Below are 21,038 nucleotides of genomic sequence, written 5' to 3' on the forward strand. Positions count from 1 at the left end.
TTAAAAGAAACTGATTTGTTTTGCATCAGTTCGCCGAAGTTAATTTAATTGAAACTGTGATTCAATATTCGACAAACAAAAAAAAAAGATTCCCGAGAAAAATTAAAATCGAGAGGGCGAGCCAGCCAGCCAGCCAGCGAGCGAACAGTGTTTCGACGTGTAATTTTAAAGCAGAACCGCCGATAGTCAATTGTTAAATTGTTGTTTACGATAATCTGGACAAGGCTGATGTACGTCGTCCAACGCCGACGACCAGTCAAGTGATTTCTACGTATCGCCGATGACAATACGGTTTAACGATAACCGTTCCGTGAACATGACATCTCTAATGGGCGGACATTTGTTTCAATTAACTCGTAATTAAGTTAAACTGGTAAATAACACCGAGCGCTCAATTGAAGACGTCGTGATCATCGTCGGCGAGTGAGACGCAAGCAGGGTTGCCAATGCCAATTTATCAAATTCACCAAATCGGGAAGAACAATTTGCTGATTCCCCACGAATTATTATTCTATTATTCTTTTTATATGTTTAAAATCTCCTTTTTATCGACGAGGGTTTATCTGGAGTGCAGCTACTGTTGCAACGTGTTAACGTGGGCTCCGAACCACGGTCCTTAGCATCAAGCCTAACGAGCCTGGCTAGTGTCCTACTTAGCCAGCCTACCATGCCAGAAGACATGGTCTTACCCAACCTGGTTACTGGCGTGACTGAGATGGTTATTCCTGGTCGGATATTCCACTGTTGCCTATAAAGACATTTACAGCTACAATGATAAATATAAAGCAGATCCATGCCCCAGCAGGATTCGAGCCTGCGATTATCGCAATAGTAGGGGAACCGTTCTGTCGCCTTGGCCACTGCGCCAACCAAGCCGACTTAACGTTATTTGATGCCCTGAACTCTGTCAGCTGATGACGCTGTCTTAAATATCATTTGGAACTGGGTTTGTGCTGAAAAGCCCACTACAATGCCTTGTGGAACTCCTGAATATATTGGATGTAATTTAGTGAGTTTATCCTTTTGTTTTATAGTGAAATGTCAATCTATGAGACATTGAAAAGAAGAGAAGATTCTAGTAGCTGAAAATATGGATAAGGGATATGGATGGAATTTCTTTAATTTAACATTACACTATGTGATATACTTTATCAAAAATCTGATATATGTCCAGGAATGCAGTCGAATAATATTCTTAGGCATTTATATCCAGACATTTGGGAGAAGGCGGAAATTATAATGATTCCAAAACCTGGGAAGTCAATAAACAACAGTAATCATAAAGAGAAAAAACCTAATACCAACACACTAGTTTGGGTTTATTAACAAGAAGAATTCAACAATTGACCAGGTCCACAAAATAATGGATGTTATTGAAAAAGCCTACGAAAGTAAAAAAGTATGCTCAGCTATATACTTAGATGTAGCAGAAGCCTTCGATAAGGTTTGGGATGAAGGTCTTGTTCATAAACTACAGAAAATGTTACCAAAACAACACACCAAACTATTAAAATCGTACATTACAACCAGAATGTTTAGAGTCAAACAAGAAGAAGCTTGCTCTACAATAAAAGAAGCTAAAGCAGGTGTACCACAAGGAAGTGTACTGGGACCATTTTTTTCTACTCTACACTTGTGATATACCACAAATTGAGAATATTATGATGGCTACATTTGCTGATGATACTGTGATTATGCTGTCGGAGACAATAGTGAAGAAGCCTCACGAAAATTACAACAGGCAAGTGATAATATAAATAACTGGACACAAGCTTGGAAAATAAAAATTAATGCAAGTAAATCTGTGCATAACATTAAGTGATCATACTATCATTCCATATAACAACGCTAAATATCTCGGAATAAATATTGATGCAAAACTTCGCTGGAAAGAATATATAAAGAAGAAAAGAAAAGAACTGGAGTTGAAATATAGGAAAATGTACTGGCTAATTGGAAGAAAATATCATAATTATCAGTACATAATAAATTGCTATTATATAAGAAAATACTGAAATCTATATGGACATACGCAGTTCAATTATGGGAATGTTATGCAAAGAGTAACATAAATAAAATACAAATTTTTCAGAACAAAGTCCTGAGAAGTATTATGGGCGCATCCAAATACTATAGGACTGATTACCTACATCGAGACCTTCAGATACCCACAGTCAGTCAAGAAATCAAAAGAATTGCAAGGGGGCATGAGGAAAGATTCCATTCTCATGAGAATATTGAAGTATCGCAGCTTTTGGATACCACCAGAACAGGACACAGACTCAAAAGAATCAAACCATCTGATCTTGTATAATGTTGTGTAGTGAGGTGCATATAATAAAAATACGGCACTGACATGTATAAACATTATTTCACCAGAGACTGAGATAGGGCCGATGAGAATATTTCTGAAATTTTCCCTTTTCTATTATATTATTAAGCATTTTATGTATATTTTCTCAAAAAAATGTATCGGTAGTAAACTTATAGGTCCCTAGAAGGCGACATCTACTGGTGTTTGTTCTGGTTTGAGAATCATTATTACATTTGCTAATTTCCAAATACTACGCAAATAATAATAATATCATTCATAAAATAATTCAATCGTAGTATTGCGTTAAATATAAATGTTAATAAATGTACACCCTCCTGTGATAGTTCTTGTAAAATTGTTCCGGTTATTAACTAATATCCGTGAGCTTTTTTACTATTTATCTATTTATTATTAGGTCGCATTATTATTCGTTTAACTGCTCTGACTGTAATTTTTTCATGTGACATTCCCATTTACAGCGAATGTCAAACAAGTCGCTTGGTAATTGTAATACATATTGGGAATATTTTATAGAAATCTACAATAGCAGTTTAGGGTAAATTAGATGGCTCGGTGAATGGAGGTAAAACGAAATGAAACAGTGGTGTTTACGTTATGTGACCGTTATTTATTGAAGTAATATAAAAATGTGGAAAATACAAAATAGATAAAACGGATGCCAGCGGTGTTACCTGGTGACGAGACTTGGGCAGTCGATGGTGGCACATCTAAACCAAACGATTGTCGGTTACTGAATGATTTGAAATACCCTTCAATAACATCCTAGACAAACGTCTCGGGGTTGCTATACGTTATCGGGTTCTAGTTGGCGCTGCTGGCACTCCGCTCGTTTTCAATATCTGGGATTATATTTCTGGGTATTTTGTAGATCGTTATTCCACTATGTAAAATTCGACATGTCTCAAGGGCGCTACAATACTCCCATGCCAGAATTTTACATACAATTATTTTGAACAAATGAAAATACAAAAATGTATGATAAAAAAAACAAATATAAAATACTGATATGCCAAACAAAATGTGCTTTGAAACCTATGATAAATAAAAACGGTTGTGGTTGGTACCGTTACTTCATCGTCGTTTTTTTACTTGAATGTGGTCCATGGATGAAGTTGAGAACAAGCTATTTTTCGGACAGGACTCCCGTAATCGACGCTGTAGGAGGATCGATTGTTCAACGATGTGGTAGCTTATTTTCTTCTACGACGAGACGTTGGCAATTCTGGTACCTCGGCGAAGACCTGACGAAGAGTCTACGGTGACTGCAATCGGTACCTAGCTTCTGGAGCTGCTCTGTGACTAATCTGTAGTCACATACGTTACGGTAATTCAGAAACAACAAATAACGACGGTATACGACCGAAGCTGCCCAAAGCCTTTCAAATCAAAATGTCTGCCAATATGACGGAGACATCCAGCGAGGGAAGACATTATGAATTAAACATAGTGCCGAAAGAAATATTTAGCCGAGACGCTGATGATTAAACAGCGATGTAAAAATTTCTAAGAGTTCAAAAGATTGTGAAAAAATTTAAAAAACATGAAATGGAAATCATGAAATGAAATTTAAGGTTCATTGTTCCAACACTAAAATAAAATTTAATGAGGAACAAATGTTTAAATGAATGTAATGCTGAACGAATAAATGTAAAATCGAAGAAGAATAGTTTTAAAAAATTGAAAATGTTGAAACAAAAAATATAACGGCCAGGTAAAATACACCATGTTACACGTACCCTCCATTCACGAGTCCAAACCCAATTTTGCGAAAGATCACGTCGGGGTCACCACTTTAGGGTAAATTAGATGGCTCGGTGAATGGAGGTACAACCAAATGAAATAGTGGTGTTTACATTATGTGACCGTTATTTATTGAAGTAATATAAAAATGTGGAAAATACAAAATAGATAAAACGGATGGCAGCGGCGTTACTTGGTGACGAGGCTTGGGCAGTCGGTGGTGGCACGTCTAAACCAAACGATTGTCGGTACTGAATGATTGGAAATACCCTTCAATAACATCCCAGATAAACGTCTCGGGGTTGCCGCCAGCTATTCGTTATCGGGTTCTAGTTGGCGCTGCTGGCACCCCGCCCCTGTTCGACATCTGGCATTATATTTCTGGGTATTTTGTAGACCGTTATTCCAGTATGTAAAATTCGACATGACTCAAGGTCGCTACAGCAATATGAGGTATATTTTTATCTTTTTTTAAATTGTCCGTACTTTCTGCAGCTTTTATTTAATCCAATGTATATTTCGTCTAAACCAAGAAGTTTTGAATTGTTGAAGTCAGCCGTTAATACCATTATTCATAAAATGATTAAATCATGAAAAAATTAACAATAACATTTAATAGAATTCAATTATAGTATTCATGCATTACATTTTTCTATATTTTAACTCTTAAGTTATTTTCTTTTCTTCTTTATATGTTCCTTACAGCGAAGTTTTGCATCAAGTTTCATTCCGAGATGCTTGTGTTGTTGCTATATGGAATGCTATTATTATTTATTGTTATTGGTGGTTAGACCGTTTGATTATACGTGAACTGCACTTGCACAGATTTACTTTCGTTAATGTTTATTGTTCGAGTCTGAGTCCAATTATTTATATCGTCCCCAGTTGTAATTTTCGTGTGATTTCTTCGTTATTATCTCCGACAGCAAGAATCGCAGTGTCATCAGCAAATGTAGCCATTGTGATATATTCCACTTTAGAATATCACATGTATAGAGTAGACAAAGAATTGGCCCCAAAAAACTTTCTTGTGGTACACCTGCTTTAGCTCCTTTTATACAGTAGGCTTTCTCGTATTTGACTCTAAATATTCAGGCTGTAGTGTAAGCTTTCAACAGCCCAGTGCTAAAATTTTGATATATAAGTCAATACTTACGCCCATTAGGACCTATAGTATTGAACTGTAGTGTACTACTAGCAAATCCAACATGGCTATCCTTCAGAGGTTCCAGAATAAATTATTGCGAGCCATTGTCGATGCTCCATATTACATCTCCAACAAACTAATTCCACGCCATAAGATAATATAGGATTTGTTAACATTGTATAACGGAAACCATAAAAAATATTTACTGACCACGGGTAGATTGTTGAAGTTCGAAGAGATTAATAAAAAAAGATATTACTGGTGACAGTGAGCTGGTCTATAGACATTTATATAATTTGTTGATTTTCCAGGTTTAGGAATCGTGATAATTTCAGTCATCTTCCAAACGTCTGCGACATGTCTTAGTCACAATGCTGCTCCATTATATTTATGATTAGATCTCAAAATCCCCGAATAATACCAATTGACGTGAGATTTCCCGCAGATTGGGGAATTGCCCACAAGTTGGCAACGCTGGACGCGAGGCCGAACGAGATGCCGCGACAATTTCAACAGTTTCGCCTGTACTCAGATAACGTTTATCGTTCGTATGTTTTGGTTTTTCGGTTTTGGATTATCAGTCGGTCGGCTGTCGTGCAGATTATGGTCGTCGGGGACGACGAGTGTCGAACATTGATTTGTTTATTTATTTGGTTCGTGTTGGTAAAGGCATTTCAGTTAGATAATACAAAATGGTCGTCGAGATAAGCCGGCTCGGCATGCTTGTTAAAAAAATAAAATACCATGTAGTTTGGGATCGATTAACTTTACTCGTTTCGTGATAACGAGATAATGGGCGTGACGACGATACTAACAAAGAATCACAACAAATTAATCTATTATAAATAATATAATATAGAAAAAATATTTGTTTTTGACAGTATTCAATAACCTGATGCTTAATACTGACTACATTTTTTAAATTACTATTAACTAGCTAGTTCACACGGGTGTACTAAAACGGAAATTTAAATAATTTCGACTATAATTTGTGACAATATCCAATAAGGTTTGTTATTCCTTCAGAAGAGAAAACATCGATAGTTTATCGACTTTTAAGCAAAGAGTATACAAAAAACACGGGAATTTTAATGTTTACTCCACATACTTCTAATTTTAGTTAATTAACTAGTACAATCTTAATTTACCAATTAATTTATTACTATTGTTCTATATGTGAGTTAATATTTTTTTCGGCATCCATCCTAAATCCATATCATTCTAGTGCATCTTACATATACATTTATACACTAAACAAGTACCTGTGGTTTGGCTCGCTTCAATCTTCTGATTTCCTGAGTGTAGTCCCCATCGCTTTAACGTTGCTGTGATTTAGTAACCTTATTTTATGTTTTAAGGTAAAATCACGGATAACGTAAGGTCAATTGGAAAGTCCCTGGCCTGACACATAGATGACGCTATTAGAATTAAATCCATAAGTTTTTTAGTTAGCCCTAACTCTCAAAAGATGCGTGTATAAATTTGACAACTGTCGGATCATTAATTTGTGAATTATAGCATTTTGAGTGAAACAACTTTTGTTATTGTGAAAAACATGGATAAAAGGGAATTTCGCGTGTTGACAAAGTATTGCTTTTTTGAAGGGAAAAAATACAGTTGACGCAAAAACTTGGATTGATGGCGAGTTTCTGGATACTACCCCAGGAAAATCAGCCATCAAGGATTGATATGCTAAGTTTAGACGTGGATTTGGTGGATTTGGACGATTGGCGGACCACAAAATGATTTCGAATGACCGTAAATTGAAATATAATGAAATAGCAGACAATCTAAAGATATCAACTGAATGTATACATCAGATCATTTACGAATATGTTGAGTTGATGATTCGGGGCAGTGTTTGAAGATGATCAAGCGTAATAAACCCAAGTTTTTGCGTCGATACATGACAATGGATGAAGCATGGCTCCATTATTTCACTCCCAAGTCTAATAGACAGTCATCCGAGTGGACTGCACATGATGAACCCACTCCAAAACGCGGGAAAACGCAACAGTCAGCTGGTAATGTTATGGCGTCTGAATTTTGGGATGCGCATGGAATTGTGGCGACCGCCACGACCCTTTAGGCCACCACCAATTCACCATCAACAACTACAAAGGTTGGCAACGCCGGTGGATTGGTACCATGCAGTTCTGGAGTATAAAAGGCCATCACGACGACGTCTCGCTCTCTTTTTCTTATCACCGTCCCCCTGTAACAGTACCACTTCCACAGCGCTACCGTACTTCCTTCACCTTAACCTAATATCCTGTCAATTCTCCCATCGACCACATGTATCAATCGTAAGTTAGAATAAACAACTTTGATTCAACCAGTGTTTTTAGTTCCCGTGCAAATTCCTTCCAAAAATAGTAGTGAGTGTTCTGACAAATAATCGCAGCGGCAGCCACACATTTCGACCGACCGACCGACCTGACGAACATTCCTACAGAATAATTTTCATTGACTACCTTGAAAAAGGAAGGGCCATCAACAGCGACTATTACATAGCGTTATTGGACCGTTTCAAGGGCGAAATCGTCGAAAAATGGAAATACTACGATTATAGCTGCTGGAGACAATAGTGAAGAAGCCTCACGAAAATTACCACAGGCAAGTGACAATAAAATAATTGGACAAATGCTTAGAAAAGAAAAAATTAATGAAAGTAAATCTGTGCATGTGCAGTTCACCTACAAACAGACCGTACAAGCATCAATAACATTAAATAATACTATCATTCCATATAGCAACAAAATTTCGCTGGAAGGAACATATAAAGAAGAAAAGAAAAGAACTGCAATTGAAATCTACGAAAATGTACTGGCTAATTGGAAGAAAATCACAATTATCAGTACGTAATAAATTGCAATTATATAAGCAAAGAGTACTATAAATAAAATACACATTTTTCAGAACATTGTCCTGAAAGGTATTATGGGCGCGCCCAAATACTAAATAATAAAGGACTGATTACATACATCGTGACCTTCAGATACCCACAGTCAGTCAAGAAATCAAGAGAATTGCAAGGGGGCATGAGGAAAGACTCCATTCTCATGAGAATATTGAAGTTTTGTAGCTTTTGAATACCTCCAGAACAGGACACAGACTCAAAAGAATCAAACCATCTGATCTTGTGTAGTGTTGTGTAGTGAGGTGCATATAATAAAAAATACAGCAGCGACATGTATAAACATTATTTCACCAGAGACTGAGATAGGGCCGATGGGTCCTCCTAGTTATATATCTAGATTTAAGTTATCATAAAGACAAATTGTAGGTTAGTGGGAAACGACTAGTAACTATGTAATAATTAACTAATAATAAAAAAAATCTTTTATGAATCAAATACCAATAATTAAAATGATATGTTAGGACTTTATGGTTAATTTTATGAGGTTACTGAATTTAATACTTCATTGTACACTTTTATAACACTATTTTTATTACCATCTTTTACTATCTTCGGTTAATTAAAATTTAATACCGATCGTGCGTTTTGGACCTACCCTTGACAATAAATCTTTCAACACATACCAATTATAGAAACTTCGACGAATACTTTACAAAATATTTCTTTTCGTGGACAATCGAATCGAACTACCATTTTCATTGCAGTAATTAATTTTATATTCATCTTTCGTTTATATTATTTCTCCGTCACACCCCGTAAGTCATCACCACGTTCCGTACTTTCGTGGTACCATCAATATTCCTCATTGTTCGTTGCATAAGGACGAAGTTAGTGTACGCGTGTAAAAATTTGCATTCCTCTGTTGCTGTAATGACTATCGAAACGATTAACATTGACGTTATTATTTATACCAATTTTGTATGATAGCATGTCATTGGTACTATGGCCACCAGCTAGTAATATTTTTTATGAATATTGATTTGTTTTAAAATAGCCTGGCTGTCGTGGAAGAGACAAAGTTATTTTTAACGATATATTTAACAAATCACAATATATGTCTGGTTTAAACAATGGGTTATAATAGTTTTGTTGATATAAAAGATACATCGTGCAATTTGGACAGATTTTTGATTTCTGGAATTGTAGAATATAAGTTCTAATCGACAAATTAATCCCGATCGTGCCGTGGGGACATGCCCTTGTTAATAATTAGCTCATTTCAACATATGCCAATTAAAGTAACATTTATAAATATCTTTGATGGGTAACTATACCTATCATTCTAATTGGAATTACTGGCTATAAGCAATTAACAATACCGGCTAATTTAAAGAATTTCATGTGACTAAAATTGTTAGATTATTTTAATACAAAAAACGTTTATTGGAAATATTGTTGTAACTAAAATATGTAAATTAACATTAATCGTGCGTTTTGGGCTTACCCATAATCTGGGTCGTATTATATATTATATGGCCGTCGTCGTATATTTTAATTACTCATCACTACATAGTATAAAACAAAGTCGCCTTTTCTGTCCCTATATCCCTATGTGCGCTTAAATCTTTAAAACTACGCAACGGATTTTGATGCGGTTTTTTCAATAGATAGAGTGATTCAAGAGGAAGGTTTATATGTATAATACATGCATAATACAGCATAATATACTAAGGCAACATTGCTAAATTTAGAGGTTTCTAACGTGATGTCGTAAATTAACCTATTTTTTTAGGCTTATTTAGCAATTAGCAAAAACGCTGCCTAACCCTACGAGTTAGATCAAATTAATGTACTACAGTATTGTACACCATAAAAAGGTCTACAAAAAAGTCCGCGATGGTATATGTTTATCTTTTAGGGATAACCCACATTAACCATTTTTATTGTTTACTTTTTACGTGAGAAAATGGCTTATTTACGAAGCTATTTTAAGCAATACGGCATTAATCCTTATCGAATTAAGTACCTTAAATACAGTGTGCAATTAATATAGATCAATATGGTTCCTTACAGCATGTAAATTAAGCAAATATTTTCGGAGATATTACAAATTTAAAATTTGCGTTTAAAAATGTGTAATGTAATAAAAATTGTATGAATTTAGATATTCCAAAAATAGCAGGAAATCTTCATAGTAAGTATAGGGGAAGAGGAATTGTTTTACTCCAAATTTAATGCGTGCAGGCCAAGGGCAGTAATGAATGAACCAAAAATACTGGGTCGACTTTAATCATGTTTTCATTGAGTGACATAAGGCATATATATTTTATGCCCGTGTAAAGTCGGAGCGGACCGCTATGTTTTTATATACAACGTTCATATTTTTTCTGTAGTGTATTTAATTTAGTATCAGCATTGCACCCGTGCGAAGCCGGGGCGGGTCGCTAGTAATAAATATACAAAATCGTATTTGGTATTTGTTACCCAATTACTTAAAATGTAATTTGTAATTGGTATTTCAAATACGTGATGCTCAGATATTTTGTAGTTAGTATTTTAAATACTTAGGGCTTAAGAATATATAAACATAAATAAATATAGTGATCTTATTAATGAGTGCGCTCGTCAGAAAATTACGTTCTATAACTTTCGGCAGCAAAATGGTGACCGCTAAACATTTTGACTTAAAATTGGCAACACAGCACCTGTACTTTAAGTCAAATTTTCAAGTACCTGTTACTGTCCTCTGAAATAATTATAGCCATGTATGTATTTTATTTTTTAAATAGACATCTTGAATATATTTTGTATTTCGTATTATAAATACATGCGAGATAGTATTTTGTAACTTGAATTTTAATTAAAGTAAAACCATGTATTGCCAAGCCCTGTCCATAATAATAATTAGGTTCTTTTAGCACATATCAATTAAGGCAGATGAAATAAAAGTGAATTTGGTGGCTTACTGTTTTCATTCATCGCGTGTGCTCTTATAATAATTGGTTAGGTTGAAAGTAATTTCGATTTTTCTTCATGTTTTTCAAAGTTAATTCTTTTTTGCTTTAATGCTTTTTTCATTGTATGGTAGAAAATTGTACTTTTCCTACTCGATTACAAGTAAAAAAAAATGACATTGTAGCACTGAAATCTCCCAGAGCTTAGAAAACGACCATTATACCAGCAGCAATAAGAAAAAATCATTTTATAAAACTATAACATTTGATCATATATTGCAACCTGTAAATTTCGATTGCCCATATCTCGGAAACTCTAAGAGATAATGCAATTTGGTAATCAACAACGTAATTAGCATGCCGAATATTACTTGGAATGTGAATTGGAACGAAATCGGTAATTCGTAAGACCATTTTACAATTTTGGCCCAAGTTGGAAACAGAGCCTAAGGTGTAAAATTTTGATAGTCCATATATGGCAAACTATAAGAGATAATGCAATTTGGCAGGCGATAATGTAATTAGCATGTCGAATATTACTTGGAGTGTGATTTAGAACGAAATCGCTAATTCATAAGACCATTTTACAATTTTGGCTCAATTTTGGCCCAAGCCCAAGAAACAGAGCCTAAGGTGTAAAATTTCGATTGCCCATATCTCGGAAACTATAAGAAATAATGCAATTTGGTAATCGACAGCGTAATTAGTAACAATTAAGAGGTAATGCACATATAAGAAAATTTTCTATATATAACCAGACAATTCCTTTTCCGATTCTCTTTCGTTTTTATGAAGACCTATGAATATGAGTAATAGGCGTTCTTGGAGAACTGACTGATTTTCGACGTGGAATTCGAGAGCCAAAATAATGGAAAAAAGTATTGACTAGCCACGGGCAATATCTGAAGATTATGTACACAATTGAGCAAAATAAATCAATTTACAAAAAACACTCCCGACTTGTTTATTAATATTATTTTCCGTTATAATTCAACGGTTTATATTCATTATTTGTATTATATTAATATTTATTAAGCGATAGTGATTATTGATAACTTCTGGTTTATCCTCAACAGTAACTGCTAATTGTTTATATTCGTATACTAATAATTAGGGAAACCGCAGACAAAAATATTGATAAAAAGCTTGACTTGGATCAATTGCAGTCAGTAGCTTTGGGATATTTATGGTAATTATATTTATAATATAATTATCCGCTATTCTAACTGTAATTCGGTTATTTTATTTAGTGCTAGTATTTTCTGCATTGTCTTTAAATATGTTTTAAATAGGTTTAAATGTGGGTAAAATATAATGGTATGGATATATTATTATTACTTCTCCTTCGCCACAGAATTAGATGAAAATATAACAAGGTACTCACATCCCAACAACAAAAGAAACACTACTTGGACCCTTTGCTGACGACATAATTGTTATAGCAAACGACATATCTCTGCCTAGGGCAGAAGAAAAAGTACCAGTTGCAGTCAACAAAATATCTACAAATGAACTAAAGATTGGAAAATTCTATTCATGTTAATTTTGAATTGTGGCGAAATAATAAAAACCTAATTACATCACTCAATGGATGCACGATTCCTCAAGCAGAATCAGCTAAATACGTCGACATCCATCTTGACGGTAGATTAAATCGGAAACATCATGTTAGAGAAAAGGCAAAACACATTAGAACCAAAATAAAACAACTATACCGGTTAGTCGGAAGATACTCTTAACTTGATTTAAATTAAAAGAGATTGATTTATCAGACAATTATAAAGCCAATTTGGACCTATGGGGTGCAAACATAGGGTTGTACTAAAAATTCAAATCAGTCATTCAAATAGTCATCCAACACTGCCGAAACTGAATTCTTTAGTTAATTACCAATGCCTATCGACACGTAACGAACGAAGCACTGTACGATGACCTGGAAATCATATGGATTTGCGAAGTTATCCAAGATTTTGCCTTAAAACATAAAAGAAGATTACAAAATCATACTAACGTGGAAGCAATACAACTACTGGACAGTGCGCAGGAAATCAGAAGATTGAATCGAAACAAACCATACGAACTTATATAAAATGTAAACATTTGGAGTAAACTATAAATTGTGTATTATAATTTTATAATTGAGGAATACATATTGATGTACTTATGTCGTACTCGTCTTGCTTGTGAATTAATCCCAATTACGACAGAAATTGAAGAAGAAGAAGAATGAAAGAAGTGAAGTACAACAGAACAGTAGCAGTAAATTAATTTATAATTAAGATTGTACTAAGCATATCTAGTAAAGATGTTATCAAAAAAAGCATGTAAATGAACGTAGAAAGTGTATGTTCAATACAGGGGCGTTAAAAATAGTCAGCAGAGGTCAGCAATTATATTGGTGAGACAAGAATGTTGGTGAAAATCAATGATCACTATCAAGAAAATAAAAATTGGTGATTCTACTCAACTTAATACATTTGATACATTACACTAACCTCTGAGCAGTATAGCCATTTTAAAACTAAACAAATCCGAAACCATCGAACTCTGACCGAATCGTCAGTCGTCGATATCCGCGCCGCGAGTTCCACACAACTTACTTCCGATCGGACGACGGCTTCAACCGGGAACGGGAAAAGGAAAACTAACCCGCCAGTTTATACCATCAATTAATAATAAACTAGGGAAGGATGAAACAGACGGCAAAGTCGAACGACCAGGCGAAGAAGAGGTAGAAACGGACAAAGCAATCGACAGCAACTTTGGCATTGTTAGGCGACAATCGAACCGTGTCCAGACGTTTCGAGAAACAGCTTGCGATATCTCGCTTTCACTATCAGGCTCATCCTTCATCCTGGCTGGTTTTGCGTTCTTTTTTTTAATGATTATCTCGTTCTAACCCAGTTTTTTTCTTTGTGTATGTGTGTGTGCTTTTTTTCAGTCTTGTGCAAACAACGTAACTATCAAGGTAATTTTTGCAATATATATATATAGCAGAAGTTGATGGAAAAAGAAAAATGTTGGAATAACAATTAATTAGGTTTCATTAGTCATAGTATTTATTAATAATTCATTATAGATATTGTACTTCGCGCTGGAAACAGGAATGGATAATAACACCTTGGGTTTGGATAAACTTGATAAGATACACTGAAGAAAAAATGGACAAATGATGGAATTCTTATCAAAAATATTAGATAGATTTCACAGCTTACTTATTCACTTGAATGAAAGTTTCTGAATATGATATGATTCAATGCTGCCAATGTCATAGACAGGGTGACGAGAATGGAAACAAGTATAGGTGAGTATATAATTAATATATGATAACTCTAGGAAATCTTGTTGTAAATTGTAAAAGATTTATGTGCAGAGATTGTTAAGAATATAAGTCAGCATTTGGTTAAAATGTGCCAAAGGTGTGTTAATACATTAAGAACAATGCAAAAATTAAATCTAGTTTTACCAACAAAGATTTATACAGGTATTAGCAGAACTAACGAAGGAAATACAGTGATATCAAAATGTCTTTACAAGGAAACACTGTATCCAAGGACACAAAAACTAAGCGTAAAGGTAAATATGTTCAATTTTTATATCTGAATTTCAATTATTTTTATATCTAGTGATTTCATATATCTAAGAAAAATTGTTCTTGCATAAGAACTAGTTGTATTGATACGGTTCTGGAGACACAGTATATCATTGTAATGGGGTAATAGGAGGTAACTTTTATTGGTATGAACTTCTAATCCAATTCATTAGTAATTAATGATGAGTGTTGTAGAGAATATTAGCAATTATAAAAACAGTTTGTAGAATTTTAATTCCTTATTAGTTGGTGAGTTTTTAGTCCCCCTGTGGGACACAATGCAACGTAGAAAGCAGTAGATTAACGAAAGTCAAATTAAAGATGAGCTATCTGTGAAGGTGAGCTACTGTTTTAAATATTGTATACTAGAATAGATAAGTAAAGACGGATGAAGTTTATTTGAAATTATTCTTTTATCAAATAAGCCTGTTTTTCAACCAATTTATTGTTTTTCAATAAATATCTTACGTGAATAATATGTATAAAAAATATGTAAAAAAGATAAAAGTTATGTTAATACGCAAATGTAGTAATGAAAATATGCAGATAAAATGGAACTAACTACATAATTTGCCTAGATTGAACACATAGGATAAATAGAAGAAATTATGAATTGTTAACAGTAATTTGGTAAATATTTTAAAGTGCTGATAAATATTAAAGACGTTTAATAATTAATGCAATAAAATATATAACTATATAATAATTTATTATTTGAACCTTTTATCAATTATTTCATTTATTTACTTTATGGACCTAAGTTTTGAAAATTCAATAGTTCATTTAATGATTATAAATATATCACCAGGAGACTATTTACTGAACTGATCTTCTACATGTCACGTATACAATCTATTGGACAGATTCTTAAAGAACTAAGGGTACTAAAAAAGTAAAATGTTTTTAATTTGATTAAATTTTCGTTGGCATGTTGAAGACAAGACAAAATTATATTAATCACGATCAGAGATTGGGAACATTATAATAAATAATAACTATAATTAAATTTAATTGGTCTTACGAGAAACGGAAGTTTTTAATAAACGTAAATGGTGTTTCTTATGGAGTGAAAGAAGTGTAACTTTTGTTTCAGTTCTTTTTTTCGCCTTCGGTGTGGTGACATAGTATATTGTAAATTAACGACAACTAACCAAAACTAAGATCTAAATTAAATTAGATTGTAATTATCTTTCAGATGATATCTTGATAAGAAAATTGTTGATACAGCTAAAATTAAATTGTCTATTTTTTTGATGTTATATTTTAAATCCGTGTTTCTACTGTTTAACGTGAGATATGTACCACTGTTCTCGATGTTAAACAGTGACCAACCTACCGACCATCCCAGAAGACATCCGGGCTTACTCAGCCTGATTACTGGAGTGACTGGGATTGCTGGACTGGTTAAGAAGCTGGAATTTATTCTACTTTGATGAATTTATTGTGTCTATATTCTTCCATTGTGTATATTTTTCTACGTTTATAGTAAAAATGTGAACTAATCAAAATATTTATGTACACGATATACAAGACTGGAAGCATGAAAAGAGAAAAAAAAAGAACTGAATTGAAAAAAAACCTTTCACATACCATGCCAATTATTTATATTTAATGAATATACGAGTATGAGTATTATAGACGTAGATCAATCAGATTGGTTGATTCAAATCGACTTATTCATTATTTTGGGGATATTTTTTTTTTAAATTCTAAAGTTTCCTTTTTACCAACGAGGGTTTATATGGGCTGGACCTATTGTTTAACGTGACAAATGAAATTATCCCAGAAGACATCCGGTCTTACCGGTTAGCCTGGTTACTGGCGTGACTGGGATGGTTATTCATTGTCAAATTTTCCACTTTTGCCTAGGACAATCACAAAAATAAATTTTAGGACCATGGCCCAGCAGGATTCGAAACCGCGACTATCGCAACAGTAGGTGGACCGTCCTGTCGCCTTTACCACTGCGCCAACCAGCCGGAGTGCTATGGCTCTGTTGGTACTTCTTGTAAGTATATATTCGTTATATATTCTTAAAAAATGTATGGATAATGGTAACAAGGCATTGGGGATACCACAATATCGCGCCGTTTTATATGTTCACCTAACTTAATTGTTTTCTAATTATTTAATAGAATCTAATTTTCTTTTAAAAGAAATTTTCCAATAGAATAGTAGATCTGATGAAAAGATACATAAAATTAAGGTTTCGATAATTAGATAGATAATTTCGTGTAATTATATCATTTAGAGACTGAGAGAAAAGCTTTTCTCAAACCTAACTTTTTAATTGAAACCAACACTTAATACTGATTTATTTGAAAAACAAAAACATTGTAGCCGTCTCAATTTTCATCGGAATGCTTTCAGATAGGATATCTTTCTAAGTTCCAGAGGTTTAATAAAATTAGGTCTGAGGTTTAAAATTTTCGAATTACATTTAATAATTAAAATATAGAAAATTTTACGTGGCCTATTAGTTATGCAGAGCCACAATGGCTTTTAAAATCTTAAATTTATATAGACTAGGTTCGGGTATTATGAAGTTATTTTATAACAATATGCCAATCTTGTCAAAAAAATTCTTGTGGCCATTAAGTTATAGTTTAGCAGTTAAATGACCAATATGGTTTACAGATTATACATTATCATAAACAAATTATACGTAAATATTTTTTCGAAAGGCATCCAAAGCTTTAGTTTCACTGCTCAACAATTATCTCTCATCTCAAAAGTAACAACTAGTGACCAAGGTGGAAATGCTGCTAAATTGACATTGCTATATTGCAGTGCTGATCACTTAGAGATTAATAATTGTTTTTAAATTATTACTCTTATTACCTTCAACAATCTACTAAGTTATTTTATTAGTGCTATTCTAAATGTAATTCTAAAGTTTCTGTATGTCCTGTAACCTAAACGTTTCACTATCACGTCGTACATTTTGCTAGTTGCCGAGTATATTAAGATTGAGATAAATTAAATTAAGAAAGACAAATTAAAGATAAAGTTTGGCAAGGCTTTTATAGGGAAGGATAGAAAAGATATACAAAGTCAAAAGTTCAGTATAAATGTTGTAAATCTTATGTTTAAGAAGAATGTGCATTTATCTTTCTTTCTCTAATTTTATTTGTTTAGGTGATTTTATTCAAACCTTCATAACATCATTTGAATTTTATTGCCTTAAATTTCTAATTATAAACTAAAGAATACTAAGATTAAAGCAACAAAGAGTGATCTTAGAAACATATTTTAGTTCAAAGACTGTTTATGAGATGCTATATTAACCGAAGTTACTCTATAATACTTGATTCTAATCTTGAAGACATATATTAGATGAGTGTACTCATATGCACTTATGTTGTTAATGAAATCCGTTGTTAATGAAAATATTGTCCATCACTTCGTACAACGTTTTCCCACCTCTGTCAACATGGTGAAAATGTGTCTTATAAAAGTCATGCTGCATCGATCTGGACAAGTTGTAATCGCAATAAACTATGCTTGGTGGGTACGCTAAATTCTTACTTCCCATTGCAAAATTAGTTTTTTTTACTCAACATAATTCCCTCCAAGGATGATACACTGATTATAGCGACCTTTCAACTTCTCGATACCATTTTTGTAGTACGATTTGCCCTTTGCTTCAAAATAGGCCTCAGTTTCGCCGATCACCTCTTCATTCGACGAAAATTTCTTTCCAGCCAGCATTCTTTTGAGATCCGAGAACAGGAAATAGTCGCTGGGGGCCAGATCTGGAGAATGAGGTAGATGAGGAGGCCCAATTTTGTCATCGTTTTCACTGACTTGTGACACGGTGCATTGTCTTGGTGAAGCAGCACCTTCTTTTTCTTCAAATGCGGCCGTTTTTCGGCGATTTCGCCTTTGAAACGGTCCAATAACGCTATGTAATAGTCGCTGTTGATGGTCCTTCCTTTTTCAAGGTAGTCAAAAGTTATTCCATGCATATCCCAAAATACAGACGCCATAACCTTGCCAGCCGACTGTTGCGTTTTCCCACGCTTTGGAGCCGGTTCATCGTATGCGGTCCACTCGGATGACTGTCGATTGGACTTCGGAGTGAAATAATGGAGCCATGTTTCATCCATTGTCACATATCGACCCATAAACTCAGGTTTTTATTTTAAATGTTTTCGTCGGTAACAACCTCTTTTGGGCGTCCACTGCGTTCACCGTCTTCGGTGCTCATTTCACCACGTTTAAACTTAGCATACCAACCCTTGATGGTTGATTCTACTGGGGCAGTGCCCGGAAACCCGGCATCAAGTCAAGTTTTTGCTTCAACTGCATTTTTCCCTCTCAAAAAGCAATATTTTATCAACACGGAATGAAATTAATTGTTATCCATTTTTTCACAATAACAAAGGTTACTACACTCAAAATGCTGTAATTCACAAACTAATGATCCGACAGCTGTTAAATTTATACAGGCATCTTGTGAGGGTTAGGGCTAACTAAAAAACTTAAGGATTTAATTCTAGTAGCGCTATATATGTGTCAGGCGGGAGACTTGTTATAATTGCTCAATTGACCTGTTATAATATTTTTAATATTAAGGCACATATGTTATTTTTTCAAGTTTAAATAAAACTTCCTCTATATATTAACTGCATTAATCTATTATTAATCAATATTTTATTACCGCCCTTATTTAAAATAAAGACGACCGTTTAGCCAGCAAGAAGTATCCGTTCCGAGCGCCATCGCCGATTAGAAATACCTCCGTCCGACGTTGGCTTCTGTTCGTTTTGTTTCTCGCCGTCCAACAGCGAAGATATCTTGCCGATTCATAAAACTGATTTACTGCCACTACATCGCGCTTCATTCCCATTCAGGAGCATCATCGGGCGACTTCCTGCTGGGCCGTGCCGCCTCTCTATCAATTCATCATTCATAAAATTAAGTAGCGACCAAACAGCATTCGGTTCAGGGTTACGTAATCGATGGACGTCTTTATTTTCAGCCTGTTTGTATGTGTGTGTGTGTGTTTGTGTGCGAGTGTTATCGATGATGGAGTCAGATAAACCCCTGCCGATGGTCCAGCTTATTTAACAGTTCTTCGTACATTATAATCAGGCTGTCGAAGTTTGTGCGTAATTTATTTTTCATTAACGGTAGTGATGTTGGTTTTGTTGTCTTAGTAATGAATAATTAGTAGCCCTGTAAATTAGTTTTAAAAGATTGTTTAAATTTCTGAAATATGGAAACAATATATTTTTAAACGACTTCCAAAAAGGAGTAGGTTCTATATTCTACTGTATATGTATTTTCTATGCATGTTCACCGATTTCTCCGTCAATTATGAACCGATTTTCAAAAATCTTATTTTATTCGAAAGAATGCACTTCCGAGGTGGTCCCATTGAAACCAAATCAAGATCTGTTGGGGAGAAGTGGGGGAAATCGGGGAAATTTTTTTATCTAAAATAATTAGATATGGTATAGTGGTTAGTGGCTTAGACTCAAACGCGGAGGTCGCGGGTTCGATTCCCGGCGACGGCAACGACTTTTTGTTGTTCTAGTTTAATTAGAACGTTGGTCAAATCACCTAGGCTAGGTAGCGGACCCCAGGTCCTGAAGCGTCCTGAAGAGTAAATATCTAACATTAAAAAAAGAAAAATATTTTTAATAAAAAATTGAACCGATTTCAAAAAATAAGGAACTTACTAAAAAGTAATAGATAATCAGAACAGAACACAAGAAAACGATTTAAAATAAAACATGACCTAATAATTATAATAAATAAAAATAAGCAAAAACCTTATTTAACCAATCTACTGTTATCTACACGTATTTTATATTCTACTATATACACACAATTTAGCTTAATACCTACCTATTTCTATCTATTTTCAATATTATTTTAATCATTAATAATTAATAATTATAATTTTAATAATTTACTATCAACTGATCAGTTTGAAGTTGGTACGAACAGCATATTATATTTGTTTCGTTCCTAATATCATAGACATAAAATTATATTATTATATTTGTATTGTTTGGTCTCGGCACCGTCTTCAAACTGAGCAGATGGTCGTAGTTAAAATAATATTGTAAATAGGTTTAAAATACGTGTAGTAAGGTTTTTGTTTATTTATTACAACGATTGTACATATTAAAATGCTTTTTGAGTATTGCCCATCGATATCCGCTGCTCTTTTTCTCTTTCAGGCAATTTATATATTGATCAGTTTTTTAATATCTTCATAAGAGAGATTGGTTTAGATTCTTTAAAAAAGTACTCTACTAGTAAGTTATAAATAGGCATTTTATATTGATATATAAATTAGTTTTAAATGATTTCATATTAATAAAGCTTTATGTGAAAAATTGGTACAATGTATTTTATTCAAAGTATCTTTGACTGATAGCCGCTACTTTTCCCCA

The 21,038-nt window shown here is 33.9% G+C and overlaps 2 protein-coding genes across 8 annotated transcripts in view; one reads left to right on the forward strand and one right to left on the reverse strand.

Moving 5' to 3' along the window:
* The window catches only part of pnt (ETS transcription factor pointed), a 504,008-nt gene that overhangs the window by 89,223 nt on the left and 393,747 nt on the right, over positions 1–21,038 (reverse strand). The window lies entirely within an intron of this gene.
* LOC143201053 (uncharacterized) lies at positions 5,613–8,443 on the forward strand. Its single transcript, XM_076411900.1, has 3 exons — positions 5,613–5,770; positions 7,757–8,079; positions 8,142–8,443. The coding sequence occupies exons 1-3, from the start codon at positions 5,613–5,615 to the stop codon at positions 8,312–8,314; spliced, it is 654 nt and encodes a 217-aa protein (XP_076268015.1). The 3' UTR covers positions 8,315–8,443.

This window comes from Rhynchophorus ferrugineus, unplaced genomic scaffold (genome assembly GCF_030347505.1).
Source record: "Rhynchophorus ferrugineus isolate W39M unplaced genomic scaffold, kcgeb_rfMv2 rfM8, whole genome shotgun sequence".
Taxonomy (NCBI): domain Eukaryota; kingdom Metazoa; phylum Arthropoda; class Insecta; order Coleoptera; family Curculionidae; genus Rhynchophorus; species Rhynchophorus ferrugineus.